Source organism: Pleurodeles waltl, chromosome 8, assembly GCF_031143425.1.
Source record: "Pleurodeles waltl isolate 20211129_DDA chromosome 8, aPleWal1.hap1.20221129, whole genome shotgun sequence".
Lineage (NCBI taxonomy): Eukaryota > Metazoa > Chordata > Amphibia > Caudata > Salamandridae > Pleurodeles > Pleurodeles waltl.
The window spans coordinates 1,407,461,302-1,407,478,705 of record NC_090447.1 but is presented as its reverse complement, the minus strand read 5'-3'; the positions used below and the strand labels follow the sequence as shown (position 1 = coordinate 1,407,478,705).

Genomic DNA, 17,404 nt, shown 5'->3' with positions numbered 1-17,404 from the left:
ACCTCGAATGCTAGGAAGAGGACTTGGGGCTCTGGGAGTCGCGCCGACCGAAGACGGCTGTCGGACCGCAAGACGTTTGAGGGATCTCTCACTCAATGAAAACACTACAAAATGACACAACACAGGTTTAGAAAAACAGGAAATATTTATCTAAACAAAACGAGACCAAAAACGACAAAAATCCACAATACTCAAGTTATTAATAAAAATGCAAAGAGTCTTCATGTAATCTTAAACACACACTAACGCTGTTAGCGTGAAAACTTACCTTCGGTGCGTCAAATATAACCCAGCACGGGTGCGTCAAAAAGGGCTTGCGATGTGTCGATTTCACTCACTAGCGAGACCTTGCATTGTTTCTCCTTTCGTCAGGTCGGGCGCGTCGTTTCTTCTCTCAGCAGGAGAGCGATGCGTCGATCCGGTCAGCACTCTCGGGTCCGGGCAGGCCTTGCGTTGTTTTTACACGCCCAGCGGTACTCGCGTCGGAAATCCAGCCGCTTGATGATCCGAAAACCACGCAGCGATGCTGTGCGTTGTTTCTCCAGCCCCGGGCGTCTACCTTCAGGTCGCGTTGCAGGCGAGTGTCTTTTTTGTATTTTTTTATTCAGCCGCAGATCGGAGTCGCGTCGATCTTTTCCCCGCATGGCGTTCTGTGCGTGGATTTCTTCCTCTTAGGCTGCCAGCTTCTCCTTTCAGGGTCCCAGGAACTGGATGGGCACCACTTGGCAGAGTAAGAGTCTCTCCAGAGACTCCAGGTGCTGGCAGAGAGAAGTCTTTGCTGTCCCTGAGACTTCAAACAACAGGAGGCAAGCTCTAAATCAAGCCCTTGGAGATCTTCTCAAGATGGAAGGCACACAAAGTCCAGTCTTTGCCCTCTTACTCTGGCAGAAGCAGCAACTGCAGGATAGCTCCACAAAGCACAGTCACAGGCAAGGCAGCTCTTCTTCCGCAGCTCTTCTCCAGGCAGAGGTTCCTCTTGGTTTCCAGAAGTGTTCTAAAGTCTGTGGTTTTGGGTGCCCTTCTTATACCCATTTTCTCCTTTTGAATTAGGCCTACTTCAAAGCAAAGTCTCTCTTGAATGTGAAATCCTGGTGGTTAGTGGTGGACCTCTTCATCAACACCCTGCAAGAGTAAGAGCCAGGTTCTGAACACCCCAACACTTTTGTGATCAATGGGTGGGTGGGAAATGCTTGTCAGTTTTTCTTTTCTCCACCCCTTTGCCTCAACAAACTGAGAGGTATTCACCTTTGTCCAAATAGGGATCACAATCCTAGTCCGGGTAAGTCACACACAATAAAAATTATCCTGTGCCCACCCTCTGCTAGCTTGGCACTGAGCAGTCAGGCGTAACTTAAAAGTCAATGTGTAAAGCATTTGTGCAATAAATCATACAGTAACACAGTGAATACGCCACAGGTTTAGAAAAATTTATATTATTTATCTGAATAAAATAAGGTCAAAAGGATAAAGATTCGATAAGCACAAGTTGAGATCGCTTTTGAAAGTTTAAAGAGTCTTAAATCTTAGAAATCAACAAGTGTCTCTAGGTTTCACAAAGTACCTGGTTTGCGTAAAAAAAAAAAATAATAACACGCACGGTGACAGCAGAGGAGATGGGTGGAAAAATAGGGAACGCGTTGGAATTTCTGGTGCGGCACAGACGATACGTTGTTTCTTTCCATGCTACAAGGGGCTTTGCGTCGATTTCCGGCGCGCAGTCTTGGTTCCTCACTGCGATGCGGGTTTCTATTTGATGCCCAGGGCCGATGCGTGGAAATCCTAGGCGTGCAGGACAAAGTCCCAGGCATTGTGTCGATCCGGAAGGCGATGCTGCAAATTTTCTGTCGCATGGCAGGCACTGCGTCGATTCTTCACTCTGGCTGTGTCGTTCCAGTTCAGCTGTGCCTTGATCTGGTAGGGCTGTGCGTTTAATTTCCAGCCGCAAGGAAGGAGCTACGTAGATTCTTCACTCTGAAGTAGTCGTTCCGGGTCGGCTGTGCGTCGATTTTCTCATCGCAAGGCAGGCTGCGCGTCGATTTTTGGCACACAAGGAGTTCCTTGAAGAGATTAAGGGGGTCATTCCGACCCTGGCGGCCGGCGGTTTGCTGGCGGGAACACCGCCAACAGGCTGGCGGTGTCCCGCCAGCAAGTATGACCGTGGCGCAAAAGCCACGGCCATAACGCCGGCCCTTCCATCTTCCCGCCAGGTTTCTGCCTGGCGGTCATAATCCCCAGGGCAGCGGTGGAAGCACCGCTGCCCTGAGGATTAGGAGTCCCCGACCGCCAGCCTGTCCGTGGCGGTAGATACCGCCATGGAAAGGCTGGCGGTAGGGGGACGCACGGGGCCCCTGGGGGCCCCTGCACTGCCCATGCACTTGGCATGGGCAGTGCAGGTGCCCCCAGGCGTAGCCCCGTCGCGCATTTCACTGCCCGAATTTCGGGCAGTGAGATGTGCGACGGGTGCTACTGCACCTGCTGCACATCAACATTGCCGCCGGCTCTAATACGAGCCGGCGGCAATGTTGATGTGCCATTTCCGCTGGGCCAGCGGATGGTAACGCTGTTACCGTCCGCTGGCCCAGCGGAAATGTCGGAATAGGGAGGCATGAATACCGCTGGCAATGGCGGTATTCTGTCTCCCTCGGCGGTCTGGAAAAAAGACCGCCGAGGTCGGAATGACCACCTAAGTCTTTTTGGCCCGGAGACTTCAGAAAACAGGAGGCAACCTCAATCCAAGCCCTTGGAGAGTACTTCTCAGCAAAGCCAGAGGGCAGCAGTCCTTCACAACAAAGCAGTCCAGATGAGTCCTTTGGGCAGCCAGGCAGTTCCTCTTGACAGGTTGCAGGTCCAGGTGTGTCTGAGTTGGTGGGGGTCAGAGACCCAGTTTATATACCCAAAGATGCCTTTGAAGTGGGGGAGACTTCAAAGAGTGGTTTTGAAGTGCACAAGGTCCCCTTTCAGTACAGGTCTGTCTGCCAAGGTCCCAGTAGGGCAGTAGGCAGTCCCTTGTTTGAGTGCAGGCCACTCACCTTTGAAATATAAGTGTCGACCCACCAACCTCTCAGCCCAGGAAGACCCATTCAGTATGCAGATGAGTGCAAGTGTGACTTAGTATCCTGTGTTTGTGGTTTTCAGGATGAAATGCACAAGGGAGCTGTAAACTTGCCCAGCCAGACGTGGATTGGAGACAGGCTGTAAGGCACAGACTGTAATTGTAATAATATTCATATAGCGCTTACTACCCCTGACGAGGCGTCAAAGCGCTTTTCGGCGAGTAGAACGCTACTCCGGAACCCAAGAGAAATTAGTGGTAGATTAGTATAGGGCAATATGAGTTCAGTTTTAGTTTTTTTTATGAGTTAATTTGAGCAGAGGATATGTGAGTTTATTAGTTGGATTGACTAGAGTAATGGAGGGATAGAGGAGGGAAGAATCCAGAAGTGTTAATTGAAAGTTTGTAGTAATAGAATGAGGCTTGGGATGAGTAAAGGAGAGATGAAGGAGGGAAGACTTTGTGGAAAGGGTTATGGAGATCATAGATGGATTTTAAGTGCAGAGAAATTCTCACTTTCTAAGAGTGGCATTTCTAAAATAGTAATATGAAATCCAACTTCACCAATAAGCAGGATTTTGTATGACCATTCTGGCCATACTAAATATGACCTGGTTACCCCTTTCTGATCAGAATCTACCACTCCAACAGTATGAAGGTAGCCCTAATGCTAGCCTCTGAAAGGAGCAGGCCTCACAGTAGTGGAAAACGAATTTAGGAGTTTTCCACTACCAGGACATATAAAACACACATGTACATGTCCTGTCTTTTACCTACATAGCACCCTGCCCTATGGGTTACCTAGGGCCTACCTTAGGGGCAACTTATATCTAGAAAAGGGGGAGTTTAAGGCTTGGCAAGTACTTTTAAATGCCAAGTCGAAGTGGCAGTGAAACTGCACACACAGGCCTTGCAATGGCAGGCCTGAGACATGGTTAAGGGGCTACTTATGTGGGTGGCACAACCAGTGCTGCAGGCCCACTAGTAGCATTCATTCTACAGGCCCTGGGCACATGTAATGCACTTTACTAGGGACTTACAAGTAAATCAAATATGCCAATCGGGTATGAACCAATGCTACCATGTTTAAGGGAGAGAGCATATGCACTTTAGAACTCGTTAGCAGTGGTAAGGTGCGCAGAGTCCTAAAACCAGCAAAAACAGGGTCAGAAAAGTGGAGGGAGCCAGGCAAAAAGTTGGGGGATGATCACCCTACGGCTGTCGGGTCTAACAACAACTTTGGAATATTGTCTACCAGACTTCTAAGAAAGCAATATGAAAGTTCAGTGGTGCTCAATTTTGCAGACTAAACCTCAAGAATAACAGAAAAAAGTTCCTGTTGTTCTAACTATTAATAGCCTACACCAAAATGCCTAAGTTTTCAGATTAAATCATAACACATTTAAACAGTATTATGTAAATTAACTGAACCTATTTTGGCACATACTGTTCTTTTCACTGCCAGAAGAACAAATGCGTCATTCGCCTGCCTGCATTTGATCATTTTCACTGATATGATAAAGAATTACTCTGATGTAACACACGGCGAAGCACACAGCGTCAGATCCTCATGCTTGCCAGCATGATTCACAAATTATAGGACAAATATTTCTCCACAAAAAAAAAAGTACCTGGAAACATCAATCAAAGTGACAGGACCCTAATTCAATGTTTAGGCATGGTTAAAGAAATCTCGCCAAAAATCAGATCAGTGTGATTTGCAACAGGAAGGAATCCACACAATCTGAAAAATACTTTTATTAAATAAATATCAGATTGGAAAGTATTATAACTCTATTAAATGTTATATTATTTGAAAAAGCACACTCTTCAGTCACGTTTGTAGTGTTCAATCTGCTATAAAAAGATCTCCCCGTCAAATTTCACCATAGGTCATTGATGCACGGAATCACCTGCACAAAAGAAAATTAAACATGTTAGCTGCATTACAGTTTTACAGAGGTCTAGTCTGAAGTGTGTCCTAGTAAACCAATACTTATAAGCAGCCAATTAATATTTGGGTAGCTGCATCTGGTTAATGAATGTTGTTTATATAGGACAGCGATAAGAGGCAAATTAAACCTATTTTCATTCTAATGATCCCATAGCAGGGAAGTTCGTTTCTATTGGATTGAAATAAGGCCAGTCTTATCAACTTTCTTAAGCCAGAATGAACAAGAACTGGCTGCATGTTTCTTTGTGTAAGGCAGAATCGGAGAGGACCGCAGAGCCACAAACACGACTATTCAGGTGACAGAAATGCAAACGATGCCTCAATTCATGAACAATAACAGCAGTTCTCTGGCAATTTTCAAACACCAGGTCAACTACTGCAGCACACATAAAAAGTAGAGAAAGCATACTCTAATGGGATAACAATCCATGTATGCAGTTTGAGAATTAACAGCAATTTAAAACGGCCATTAGCCTATGTGTTAGAAAATAGCCCTTTACTGGCCATGCATTTCACTGGCAGCAACAGCTAAAGGTCTCTTCGGGATTTGCCTAAAATGAATAGTCTTGTTCAATGCCACTTTCGTGGAGAATTGTAATTTTTTTAAAATTCATTTTACAAAGGAAACATTCCTGTGCATCTTATTCTATGTAGTTCAGTTCCCTTCTTATGGCCTGGCTTGACAGTGCAGTGTGAGCATCACTGAAAAAGGGCTTTGGCTTCGCCCACATGTTGGGAGTCTGGAGTACATGTTTTGATTGGGAAGAGGTTGTGTGCTTACCCAAAAAGTACTTTAACAAGCTGCCTGAGGTTGAGCTTTTAGGGGCACACACATGACGCTGTAATGCTAATCAAGTGTCTTGGATAACTTAGTGTTTTCTCCGGCAGCAGCACAGATGGCAGTCATTAACCTGCATGGATGTTTGGATCTGGAGCGACCGTGCATGCAGAAACCAAACCTATTGGCATTTCCAGTGCTTATTTACTGCAGTTGCAGCTGCAGGACTTCTCCCAGAGTCCCAGACATCTTCCAAATATTGATAAGAAGCTCTGTTACTGCTAAAAGGCAGACGTTCTGGCCAATGTAGGTCACAAAACTCCCCATGCTAGAGAACTTGAGCTGCACTCTGTTCAAAGAAGCCTAAACACAAGTTTCTAGTACTGCTTTTTATGAGCACTCTGCCTAGCAGTCCGACCTGGTCTGCCCTCCGATAATGGGAACCATCACAGTTTGGTTGTTCTTGGGCGAGCAGAGGCTCCGGGACAGCAACATGTCAGTTGTCACCTCTACAGTACAACAACCTAAAGGTCAACCACAATTTTGGAAAGCAGTCACCATGCCTTCTAAACGACATACCACCCATCACACAGTCTCCTAAACGCAAAACATGCTTACAAAATGACACAGAAAAGCTTCATTTTTATTTAGCATTTTCACTAATTGTGCCTTTCAAGCAAGAACAATACTGTGTGTAAAACAAGAAGTCTACAAACTAGGCATGGAAAGGAATGGTTAAAGGGGAGGAAATTTAACCACACAGAGTTCAAAATGTACAATGCAGCTATGGATCATAGGGCTCTTGCATAGGGAATCCTTGATTGTGGTATTGGTCTGTATGTATGTAAACTTGTGTCACAGGTTTTTAGCAGGTCACAGGGTTTCAATGTTAGTCTGTCTGGATTAGGGTGGATGGCTTCATTACCATTAAAACTAATAACAGCATCACAAAAGATAAACGCTAAATTATAGTGTGAAAACCTCAGGTGGGGGGGGGGGGGGGGGGGGAGTATACCCTGAAATAGGGTGACCACTGTAACATTTTCACGGACTATCCTTGAATTTACTTAAATGTCCGTTGTCTATGAAGAACGTTTCCATGGACAGCATTTGTCTGTAATTTTAGTCTTTGTGCTAAAGGACAAATGTTAACTACTACAGCTGGGGTGGCTCCGCTGAAGCAGAAAGGAGGGGATCTCTTGTGCAGTGATCCCAAGAGAGGGGCAGGCATCTAAACTAGAAACCAGCCTTCTTGCCATGGTTCCGGCTGCCTCAAAGAGATGTAAATCTGTGCAACGGGTTAATTTGCACGTGTAAAGGCTGCTTGAATGCCCATATAGGTCTTAATTGATAGTCTGCTTTAATCTGCCTGACCCGAAAGATTTGTAGATGTGCTGTGCAGTGTGGACAGTTGTAAATGTGTTTTCACTAGGTGCAATCTGCAAAAATCTACACTTTGAAAACACTTTTGACTTTAACCTAAATTTATTTCATGTATTTTGTGGCAGCCAATCTTATACTGTGTGTAATGCACATTTAAAATAGTGACTTACACATTCACAGTGCTTTCTGTGAGGAGCAGGGACTTCTTAGCACTAAAAATACACTAGTCACTATTACATCCTCGTCTGCCTTGCCATTCTGTTCCTTACACATGAGCAGTTCTCCTGCTCCACAGAAACCAATTACCTAGCTAGGGTCAAAAACATCCCCAAATATGGCGCCAAAACACCTGAGATGCATAAAGGGGGAAGTACGTCATGGAGACATCATATTCTTTTCTTTCTGTGCTGCAGAAGTATATTGCTTAGGGAGGTCATGTATGTGTTCAAGCTTTCTTTTTTTCCCTATATTTCAATGTATTTACCTTGCAACTTGCTGTAGCGGTCTGCCTGGGTACCTTACTGGGCCACCCTGTGCAGCAGGCATTTGTTGTCTCTGAGGGTGCATCCCAAAGTGTCCTTTCGCCTGCTTCGGAACAGCCACAGGCTTGGGGTCTCCCTTTTTTCCCACTCTGTGCATCCTGAGGCCGCCCCCTGTTGGTGGTTTTCCTTCAATGGACTTGGAAGGGTTTTCCTCCCTGCTCCATGGCATTTGCTTTTACTTTAGGTGTTGCCACACACTTGCGGTTTCCTTTTTCAACGCAAGTGCTTCCTGCATTTTCAGGGCAGCTCTTGCAAAAGTTACGGTGCCGCATGATTTTGTTCCAGTTGAAAGAACAGATGCGGGTAACAACCACGTTGACGTGTTGTTGGTAATGATGTTGGCTGCCTCTTCAAGTGTGGCGGGGGCCCCTACTATTAATGCGCTGCACCTCCTGATTAATGAGGCTGTGGAGGCAGCATTCAAATCCAGGGAATATGAAGGGCCTCCTCCAAAAATTGCAAGGCCTAATCCCCTGGATGATCCAGATGAGAATGAAAGGCAGGGTTGATGTGTGCAGGAAGCAGAGTCTGCTCCTCTTTTTCCTCATATTAGAGACAAACTGGGTTTCCCTACTCTAACTGAAAACAAAACAAAAGATTTTTTTTACACAGTACCAGCGCCCTAACCCAGACTCTTTGCCTTTGCACAGTGTGGTACGCAAAGTGATCAGCCTTTATTTTGTTCCTTTGCAAGCATTACCCCTTGGAGGGGGTTTCTGATGGATTTCTCCAGCCTGTCAAAGTGGATAGCCTAATGGCTAGCATATCCTCCCGGGGCATGATAATCTAAGAATGCCCTTCCCTCAAACCAGGTGGATAAGAAGGTGAAGGGGTGCAATTAAGCGGTTTTATTCTGCTTCTAATTTCTCAATAAGGGCACCAGCCTATACTACGTACATTGTCCAATCCCTGTTGAAAGACTTTCAGTCACTGGCACAGCAAATGAGTGAAGGTGTGGATACTACTTCCGTGCTGTATTTGAAGGAACTCCAAGTTTGCTTTTTTATCCAATGTCTTCTGGCCTTAGAAGTGAGCCCCCACTTGTGATTTCCCATTCATCCATCTCAGTTATGGGTTCCTCTCCTAAGTCCGGTCTCTCCTGTGACTCCGGTTGGGGGTATTGCACTTGAGAGGATGAATTTGTTGGCACAAGATTGCTCTACTGAGGTGGCCCAGAGTATTCAGCTTTCTTGTAGGCATTCCACACTTAAGACCTACAGTCGCTACTGGGCAAATTTTGATTCCAGGTTTGTCCTCTAGCTCCCGTCAAGCCCTTGGATTTTTCTTACAGTATAGCTTTCTGTTGGGCCTGGCCATTTCTACTCTCCGGGCACAATGGGCAGCCATCCTAGCCTTCCGGGTTTTATCAGCTGTACATGATTGGGGCTATGTTTTTCTTTAAAAGTTCAGGTGTGTTGCATCAACCCATGTTTGTGGTTTTCTTGTGTTTGAACCAATCACCATGCGTTTGGGTATGGGCTCGTGTAAGGAATGGAGCGGGAAGGCGACCCAGGAGGTAATGCCCAGTTACATACCGGTAATCTTCATTATTTCGAGTCCAGGTCTTCCCGTTGTCCGTCCCTCCTGCCTATCTCATGTTTCAGGTGGTCGTTTATTTTCTTATGTTTGTAGCTATGGTATTCTCAGGATGTCTCCCTGATGTACTTCCTCCTTTATGCATGCTGGGTGGTTTGACCCCATATGGGGGGGGTTGACCTCAGCTAGGTATGTTGTTTCGGTGAAGCAGGAGAATTGCTCATGTGTAAGGAATGGAACGGGAAGATCAGGACTCAGACTAATGAAGATTACCGGGCATTCCCTGCTAACCAACAAGATTCAATTCCCTGTGCCTCTGGTTGCCCCCACACACATCTTCAGTGATCAAATTAGTAAACAGAGGTTTCATAATATAAAATCGTGTATTCCCCACTGATTGGTTTAACTTTCATTTAAGGTGTGAATTATTTTATACGCAGTTATCCGATGGTGAAAGATCAGCAAATTGGTCACAGAATATTTTGTTCTTTTTAGCCACACTTATAATTCTGCCTCCACGCTCACTGACCCCATTCCAATTGGGATCAGGATCGCAGTATCCATACTTTTTTATTTTTATTTTTTTTAATGCACTTCGACCGCTGTGTTGACTACCTATGTGAAGTCTGAGAAAGCCAGTGATGTTAGGGTATGGTTTCCCAAGTCCCTCACCTTCACTATGTACCTTTTTTGATAGTGTTAAATCAACTTCAATTCAAGATGGATCCTACACAGAAATCTCATTTGTACGTGCTCTAATGGTCTGTTATGTTCCACCAGCTATAAAAAAATATATACATATATAGGACAACAGACAATTGGTTCACTTTGTTCACTCATGGCTTTGTCAGAAGAAAGGATTAATACATGTTTTAAAGTTCATGTTTAGAACCTTCCAATTCAATCAGTGCAATATTGTGGTCTAATATACTAAACTGAAACACTTCCATGTGTTAAAGCAACACTTTCTACATTTTAAAGTCTTTATCATGTCCTTATGTTTTGTTTGTAGTGTAGTTTGCGTCCCAAATATTTTAAAGATTCTACATGTTCTTAGCACTTAGCGATGAGCCAGACCATTGATTCCGGGTTGGCTCAACTGCAGAGTCATTTCAAGACATGGACAGAGTGGACAATGGTTCAGAGCCCAACTTTCCAAGCGGCCCAGCCACTGCCTGCCCTCTAGAAGCACCACCAATGGACCTTTGCACAAGTAGAGTTTGCCAGGATGGGTGGGCACTGCTATTTCTACCACTTGATAGTGTTTCTTCTCTTTCCGGCCACTTTGCTGAGACTACTCTCCATGTACGCTATACTTTCCGATACTCATGGAGGGACCATCTGATTTTAGGAATTGTCTGGTCTTCTTCTCTCCCTTAGTTGTCCAGTTCTTAGCAATGAGCCTTTGAATCAGTTGCTGTGGATCTCCCATCTGATCTTGATTTCATCCTGCTCTTGAATTCTCTTTCTGGTGATTGGGCTCCCAGTTCTGAGAACTCAAGAGTCCCTGACGCACACTTTAATGTATCAGTCAGGTCTTCTTGGTGCTGTGAGAGTACAGACAAGTTGTGGGTACCTCACAGCCTAACATTAGGTGTGAGACTGTCATCCACACCATCTGCTCTGCCTCGTTCATTTTTTAGGTTTGATGTCTAGTGAAGGTTGAGGTGAACAGAACATGAGTCACTTACCTTAATATTTCCCAAACTGTTTTCCATGGGTATTAAAATGTTTTGAAACATAATCAAAATGTGGCTGTTACTTTCTCTCCAAGAAAGATTGGGTAGATTTGGGTAGGGGTGATGCCTTTGACTCCATGCTAAAGGGCATTAATTTACTGTTGAACAAGGATGTTATGCACCATCTGATTGTACCATACCTAGATGCAATCTCATATAGCACAGTGCATAAAAAATGGTAAATATGCAATTAAAAAAATAGTAAATAAATGCATTGATAAAGTAGTGGGGTATGGCCGCACCTCTATGTGTTGGTAAAATTGACCCCTTGTCCTGACCTTTGACCTGAAGTTTTTACAGTCCTGTCCTGAATTTGCTTCAATGCAAGGTGGTCACCCTACTTTGAAAGCTACCAGCTTGCCAGTACCTGGAATTACAGGCTTCGAGCTCTTTATCATGGGCCAAGGGACGCCCCTGGGGGAAGGAGGGCCTGAATCAAATGAAAGGGATGTAATGCTTCAGCACTGATCCTGTTATAAAGCCTAAGCTAATATGGAGCAAAGCTGTCAATAAGGTGCCTTCGTTTGTTTGCCCTAAAGTGAAACAAAACCTCAAAAATGGCAAGAAGCTCTGGGTGTCGGAATGTCAAGCTAGAAATTGCCATATAGAGGTTTGAACACAGCTTTGGCAGCATGTGCTGCTATTAAAAACGGAATTAAAAAACACACAAAAAAACAGTAATATGGCACAAAAGTAATCTAATACCTTGCAAAATGTCAGTGTTCCTTCTTCTCTGCTGCTTCAGCTGCTTTCTTGTGCTTCTCCTCTTGCTCTTTTTTTAGTTTTGCTTCAACTCTTTTACGTTGGTAAATTTTTGCACCAGCAAAGGCTAAGCACAGGAGTAAGGTCTTGGCAGCCAAAATGTACATCAACAATGGAAAATTATCCAAAACCTGAAATCAAGAGTTAAACATTTAATTATTTGTTTTGAAACGAATATACTCAGCAAGGCTACTTAAAACCCATGCGTTATTTTGAATACAAATCCTGTTTGCACCCATCTAGTTGACACCAATTCATTCCTTTGAGCACCTCGAGGTCCCTAGTACTGCTCACCTGCAGAGTTCCATCTTGTCCCAAGTCATCTTCAACCTCCATCTACATTGAGCTCCCTGGCACTCTATGCACTGATAACTGCACCAAAATTCACCGACGATAAATGCTTATATTTTAAAGTGCTCTTGCCGCAGACATTTAATGCCTCAAACACAGTATGCACTGAATCCAAATCTGGGTGCCCAATGCCTACTTGAAGTTTTCACAGTCAGAACAGAATTGTTGCTATTTTACCAAGGACAACGAGCAACAACTAGTCCAAACCTGCCTCAGCACCATGAGCTTGGACAATCTGAACCCCAACTTTCAATTAGGGGCAAGTATTTCAGATTCACTCTTGACACCGATCTGACCCTGAAGGTACACATCCCCTCCTATAAAGAAAATTAAATCATTTCTCCAAGAAAGTGACTTCAGAAGTGTTGTTCAAGCCTTCATACCTTTGCATCTGGATGGTGGTGATGCTCTACACAACAGCCTTCCAGGCTCCACACTCCGGGCATCCTACAAACCAGCGCTTCTTAAAAAAGCTGCAGCATGCCTCATTATGCCACACCCCGATTGACCTACACTGGCTTTCCTTGCTGGCCTGCAAAATATTTAAAATCAACTGCACCATCTACAAAGCCTTTGTGACCAGCACCCACGCCTACCTGGCTGAAAAGTTCACCGTCTCCAGGGCTTTTGTCAGCCTCACAGACAGGACACTATCAGACTAGAGATGAAGATGGGCAAAAAAATAAAAAATAATAATAGGCGGTCTCTATCTATGCATCTAGGAGCCAGAACTCTATCCCTGTATCCCCCAGGGCTGCCCCAACCCTTCTCAAGTTTAGTAGAGTTAAAGAAACACCTTCTTAAAGAACACTATACAATGATCCAGGAACTGTATACTTTTGCTGGTAGAAATTAGTAATCCCTCCAATTACACTTTGACAGCATCTTTGCCTATGACCCTGAATAGCACTCAGTTGCCTTTCTGCTAGGTGTGCGCTATATAAATACAGCATGCATAACCCTTGTTGAATTCAAATTACAGATTTCCATAGGTTTGTTTTGTTGAGCTGGGTGGGGTTTAGTCGCTCAGCTTGTGAGGTTGACCAAACATGCCTTTCCCCCCAGGGGTCATTAATACAAGCAAGAGGGGAAGAATAGCTAGTTCCCGTCCCAGAGACATTCAGTTTCTGGCCTCTGTAGATTTAACACTATGAGTAGTGGCAGGATGACCGAGCAGGTAAGCCCTCTACACTGCTGCAATCAAGGAGTTCTCCCGAAGGGTTCATCTGAAGAAAGTGCAAGTGTTTCTTGCAACAACAAAAAAATTAACTCATTAGTCTTCATTTGAATTGTGCACGCCAAGTGGATAGGGGAAATGCAAGGTGTGCACAATTCAAATAAATATGAATGACTAACGAATCAATTTTATTTTTTGTTGGCAAGAAACACGTCATAGTAAAAGAAACGAAACAACTCCATTAAATGTTGCTAAATGGGTTTATCCATGGAAAGGAAAAAAGCGCAACCAAAAGTCTGGACAAACTAGAAACTTAATTGGAACTCCTACACACTAAGTAGTGCAGAAGGTGGACACCAAACCCAGATGTGAATATCGCTAAAAAAAAAAAAAGCATGGGCCAGATGTACGAAGCATTATTGAGGGCGCAAACAGCCCAATTCCCAGAATTCTGCCGTTTGCAACTGCAAAAATGTTTTTTTTAATTATTAAATGTACAAACACCAAACAGAGTCTACATAATTGCAATTTTGGTTTGAGATTCGGTATTTGGATGGGGTAGGCTCAGGGCACCCGTTCCAAATACTGAATCATAGTGGTATATTGTACCAACAACTCAAAGGAGGTGGTCACCTGTTCCCAAATGGTATGGGGTCTCCAAGGTACCCTTTCCCATTTGGAATGTTGACAACAACATTTTTTTAAGAGTAAGCAGTGGTCCATGGCTCCCATGGACCACTGTGTACTCTTAAAAATTTTTTTTTAACTTGCACTATTTTTTTTAAAATATATATCCTGTTTTCCTCTAAGGAAAACAGGATGCATAACAAAAAAAAAATTGCTATATTTAAAAGCAATCACAGACATGGTGTAATCCTGACCCCAGCAGGCCACCATCCCTGTGATGACTATCATTCCTAATGGGTCGCAAACTGTGACCTGCCTCATTAACATTCATGAAGTGGGTTGATTTTTGAGCCACTAGGAATCGCTAATTTAAATACAGTTCTACACATTAGGAATACCAATTTTTCTAGTTGTGATTTGCGGAAAATCGCAGTTTGGAAAATGCTATCCCCGATGTTCAAACGTCTGGCCCTAAATGAACTTTGGAAGCTCCTACTGCCATAGATAATCAGACCATAATGTGCTCTTCAGTACTGCCGCTGATAAAAATACATGAGCTATCTTGCAAATTGTTAGCCCCCTGCTTGTCAACAGAGCTTGTGTGATTGAATAGAATGCCATCTCTTCGTTCTCTACACTAGTACCCAAAGTGAGATGCATTGTTCCTCCTCGTTCCAATGACACAGTGACGTAGTAAACAAAACAAATGGTATTTGGCTCATATATGCTCCCCTCGGTTAAAGGATGATTTAATATATCCTGTATTAATGACTTGCAGGCATTTAAGAATTATTACTTAAATACGTCTAATAAGTTACAAATCACAAAGCTCCACTTTTTGTGAAAATTGATTTAAATTAGTGTTTGTCTTATTATTGTGTTTATTAGACAAAAAAAATTAAAACAACGATGTATTACAGCATAATTTGCTGTACAAATTTGCTTTAAAACATTCTGATGAGCATACATTTACCGAACATAAGTTAAACATCCATAATCTTCATATTAACTAAAAAAATAAATTGCAGACTCGCATGTAAAACTAACCTTCTTAATGAAAGTTTAAATTATTGAATAGCCCATCCTCTGTCACCATACATGCTCCATCAAGAGATTAAACAATGGTACTAGTGATGCTGCCATAACATCCTTCAGTACCCTAAGCATCCCATTATGTAACCATGTATTTACCCACCTTGGGTTTTGCTTGTTGTAACCTATTTTTTCAGTAAATAAATGAACATGACATAGGTAATCAAGCAAGAGTTGGAAGAGGTCATGGAAACATTAAGGCTCGATTATTAGTGCAAAAATGATTACCAGAGGCAGTGGTCTGGGCTGTAGATTCAGCCGCTGGGTATATCTGCATGCTTGCTCACACTTTTAGAGCAACGATAATCTGTCGCAGTTACAGAATTTAGAGTATGTCTGATATTGGATCAGAATGGTCGGTGACTGCTCATTAGCCTATCTGGCGAAATGTAGCGTTCATTACTTAACGGGCCCTAATAATGAAGGGAGGACGAGAGCAGAATGTATGTGTCAGGTCTGCCATTGCTGACAACAGAGATGTTGTTTTGTGGCCTGCCGCTATGGGGCACCTGTTGCATTTCCACCCTAACAGATGCTAGTTTGAAATGTGACCCATTTAACTTACTAGTGTTTCTCCAGATTTAAGCATGTCTAGTTCCTTTGCAAACAGGTGCAGTTTTTCTAACGGGTACAGAGCATCCTGCTAGCGTATAAGGCGTCAACATGTGCTACAAGCAGTGATAAATCAAATGGATGGCATATGTGCTTAAAAAATAAAAATAAAAGAACAGTAGTTGGGGTGTTAGAAGGCAATCAACAGCTCGGCACTTCTCATTTAAGACAGCATGCACGAAGCCATCTTAAAACTCACAGCTGCTATATCACTCAACTGCAGAATGCTGCAATTTAAACGCGGGTTATTATATACAAGAAATGTTTTATACCAGTTCCACTTTGCAGTGAGTTGGACGAATCCTATGAGGTAATTACTTTAGAGGGGCCGGAGACTAATGGCTCATCATAGTAATATATATCTTTAAGAAAATGAGATCAGTACATTTAAGAACTACGCTGACTTCAAAACTTTTTTTTTTTTTTTTTTTAAGGGCAATTTTGCAAACGCTGCATGGTCTAGCTCAGCGATTCGTACCATTATTTCACCGCAGCCGCACATTTTAAACCTGCCTTTGGGAAATCGTGTGCCACTCCTCCAGCAATTCTATAGATATGTTTCTATAAAATCAGGGAGTACCAATAAATCGCAACAGTGTAGAACATTCCTTACAGCGGCGTCTGTCTGCCATTTCAAACCGCCCATGTGTTAGTACACAATACTATATAGGGGTAATGTCTATAGCCATAGGTAGGCCACGCTAGTACCAAAAAGCTTCTCTTCGGAAATGTGCCAGAGACATCATTTCTAGATATAGGATGTTCCACAAGCCTCGTTGATAGAACACAATCTTACCTTCCAGTTCATCTCCGGCATGGTTCCAGCTGGTAAACACTCGCTGTGGACGACTGTTGGACTTCAAGTAGCCACTCCACTAGTCACTTCCTTCAGTCTCAAATGGTGCGTGCAAAAGGTTTATATTTGGAAGTATTACAAGTGGCCACCAATCACGGTGGGTCCCCGGCAGCACTCCTCCGCACAGCTGTTTCTACGCCCCGCCCAGAGATGGCGCGTCAGAGCAGGACAAGGGACCGTCCGTTCCTCCCTAACGTGGCCGACATGTTGGAAAGGAAGCGTGTCATTTTCGTCCTCTCTGCAAGGAAGAATCCAGACACAAACTTAAGATAGAGCCCATAATAGCGAAAATTACGGTGAACGCTAGGCGTGATAAGCCCTAGCGAATTTATTTTGATATCGTTGCTAGAGACCAGTGCACTTGCTATACAAAATGCATTTATTAAAAAAAGATTTTGAAACCCACCGACTTCTTCGTTCACTTGCACAGATTTATAAGAAGCAAAAACCTCTTTCCATTGGGGTGCATGCGAATCGCTATTGCTCCAAAAATGCTTCAGTCAGTTGTGTTTTCATGTAGAAGTGAAAGACTGGTTGGTCGCAATTCAGTGAACGCGAGTCTGCATGCTATGTAAGTTTTTAGGCTGCAATTGCTTCTGGTGACCTAAGAACTAATACCAACTTTTACCGCGTTCTTGCAAGTGAATAAACTTTGAATGACAACAACTTTATTTTTTAATATAAGTTCTGATTTTGAGAAAAACTCTTGAAATAAAATCATCAATGTTGATTAAATCACGAAAATATACGTTTTCTTTCCTTCTCGTCTTCAGGTACAAGTACATTAAAATACAAAATTTATATTCAAAATGGCCGCGAGTCTTCATTGATTGCAGGGAAGAGGCGTGCAGCTTGGCTTAAAGGCCTGCACCTTTGGCAGGAAGAATATGTGGAAGAAGCGTTCTCCCAATGACACGTTTCTGGTGTCTCCTGCGAGTCCTGG

The 17,404-nt window shown here is 43.5% G+C and overlaps 1 protein-coding gene across 1 annotated transcript; it reads right to left on the bottom strand.

Moving 5' to 3' along the window:
* Window positions 1-4,790: 4,790 nt before the first annotated feature.
* Window positions 4,791-16,598, bottom strand: SMIM11 (small integral membrane protein 11). Its single transcript, XM_069202497.1, has 3 exons — window positions 16,402-16,598; window positions 11,690-11,877; window positions 4,791-4,965 (listed from the first exon to the last, which is right to left on the bottom strand). The coding sequence occupies exons 1-2, from the start codon at window positions 16,420-16,422 to the stop codon at window positions 11,701-11,703; spliced, it is 198 nt and encodes a 65-aa protein (XP_069058598.1). The 5' UTR covers window positions 16,423-16,598; the 3' UTR covers window positions 4,791-4,965; window positions 11,690-11,700.
* Between the last annotated feature and the right edge of the window lie 806 nt (window positions 16,599-17,404).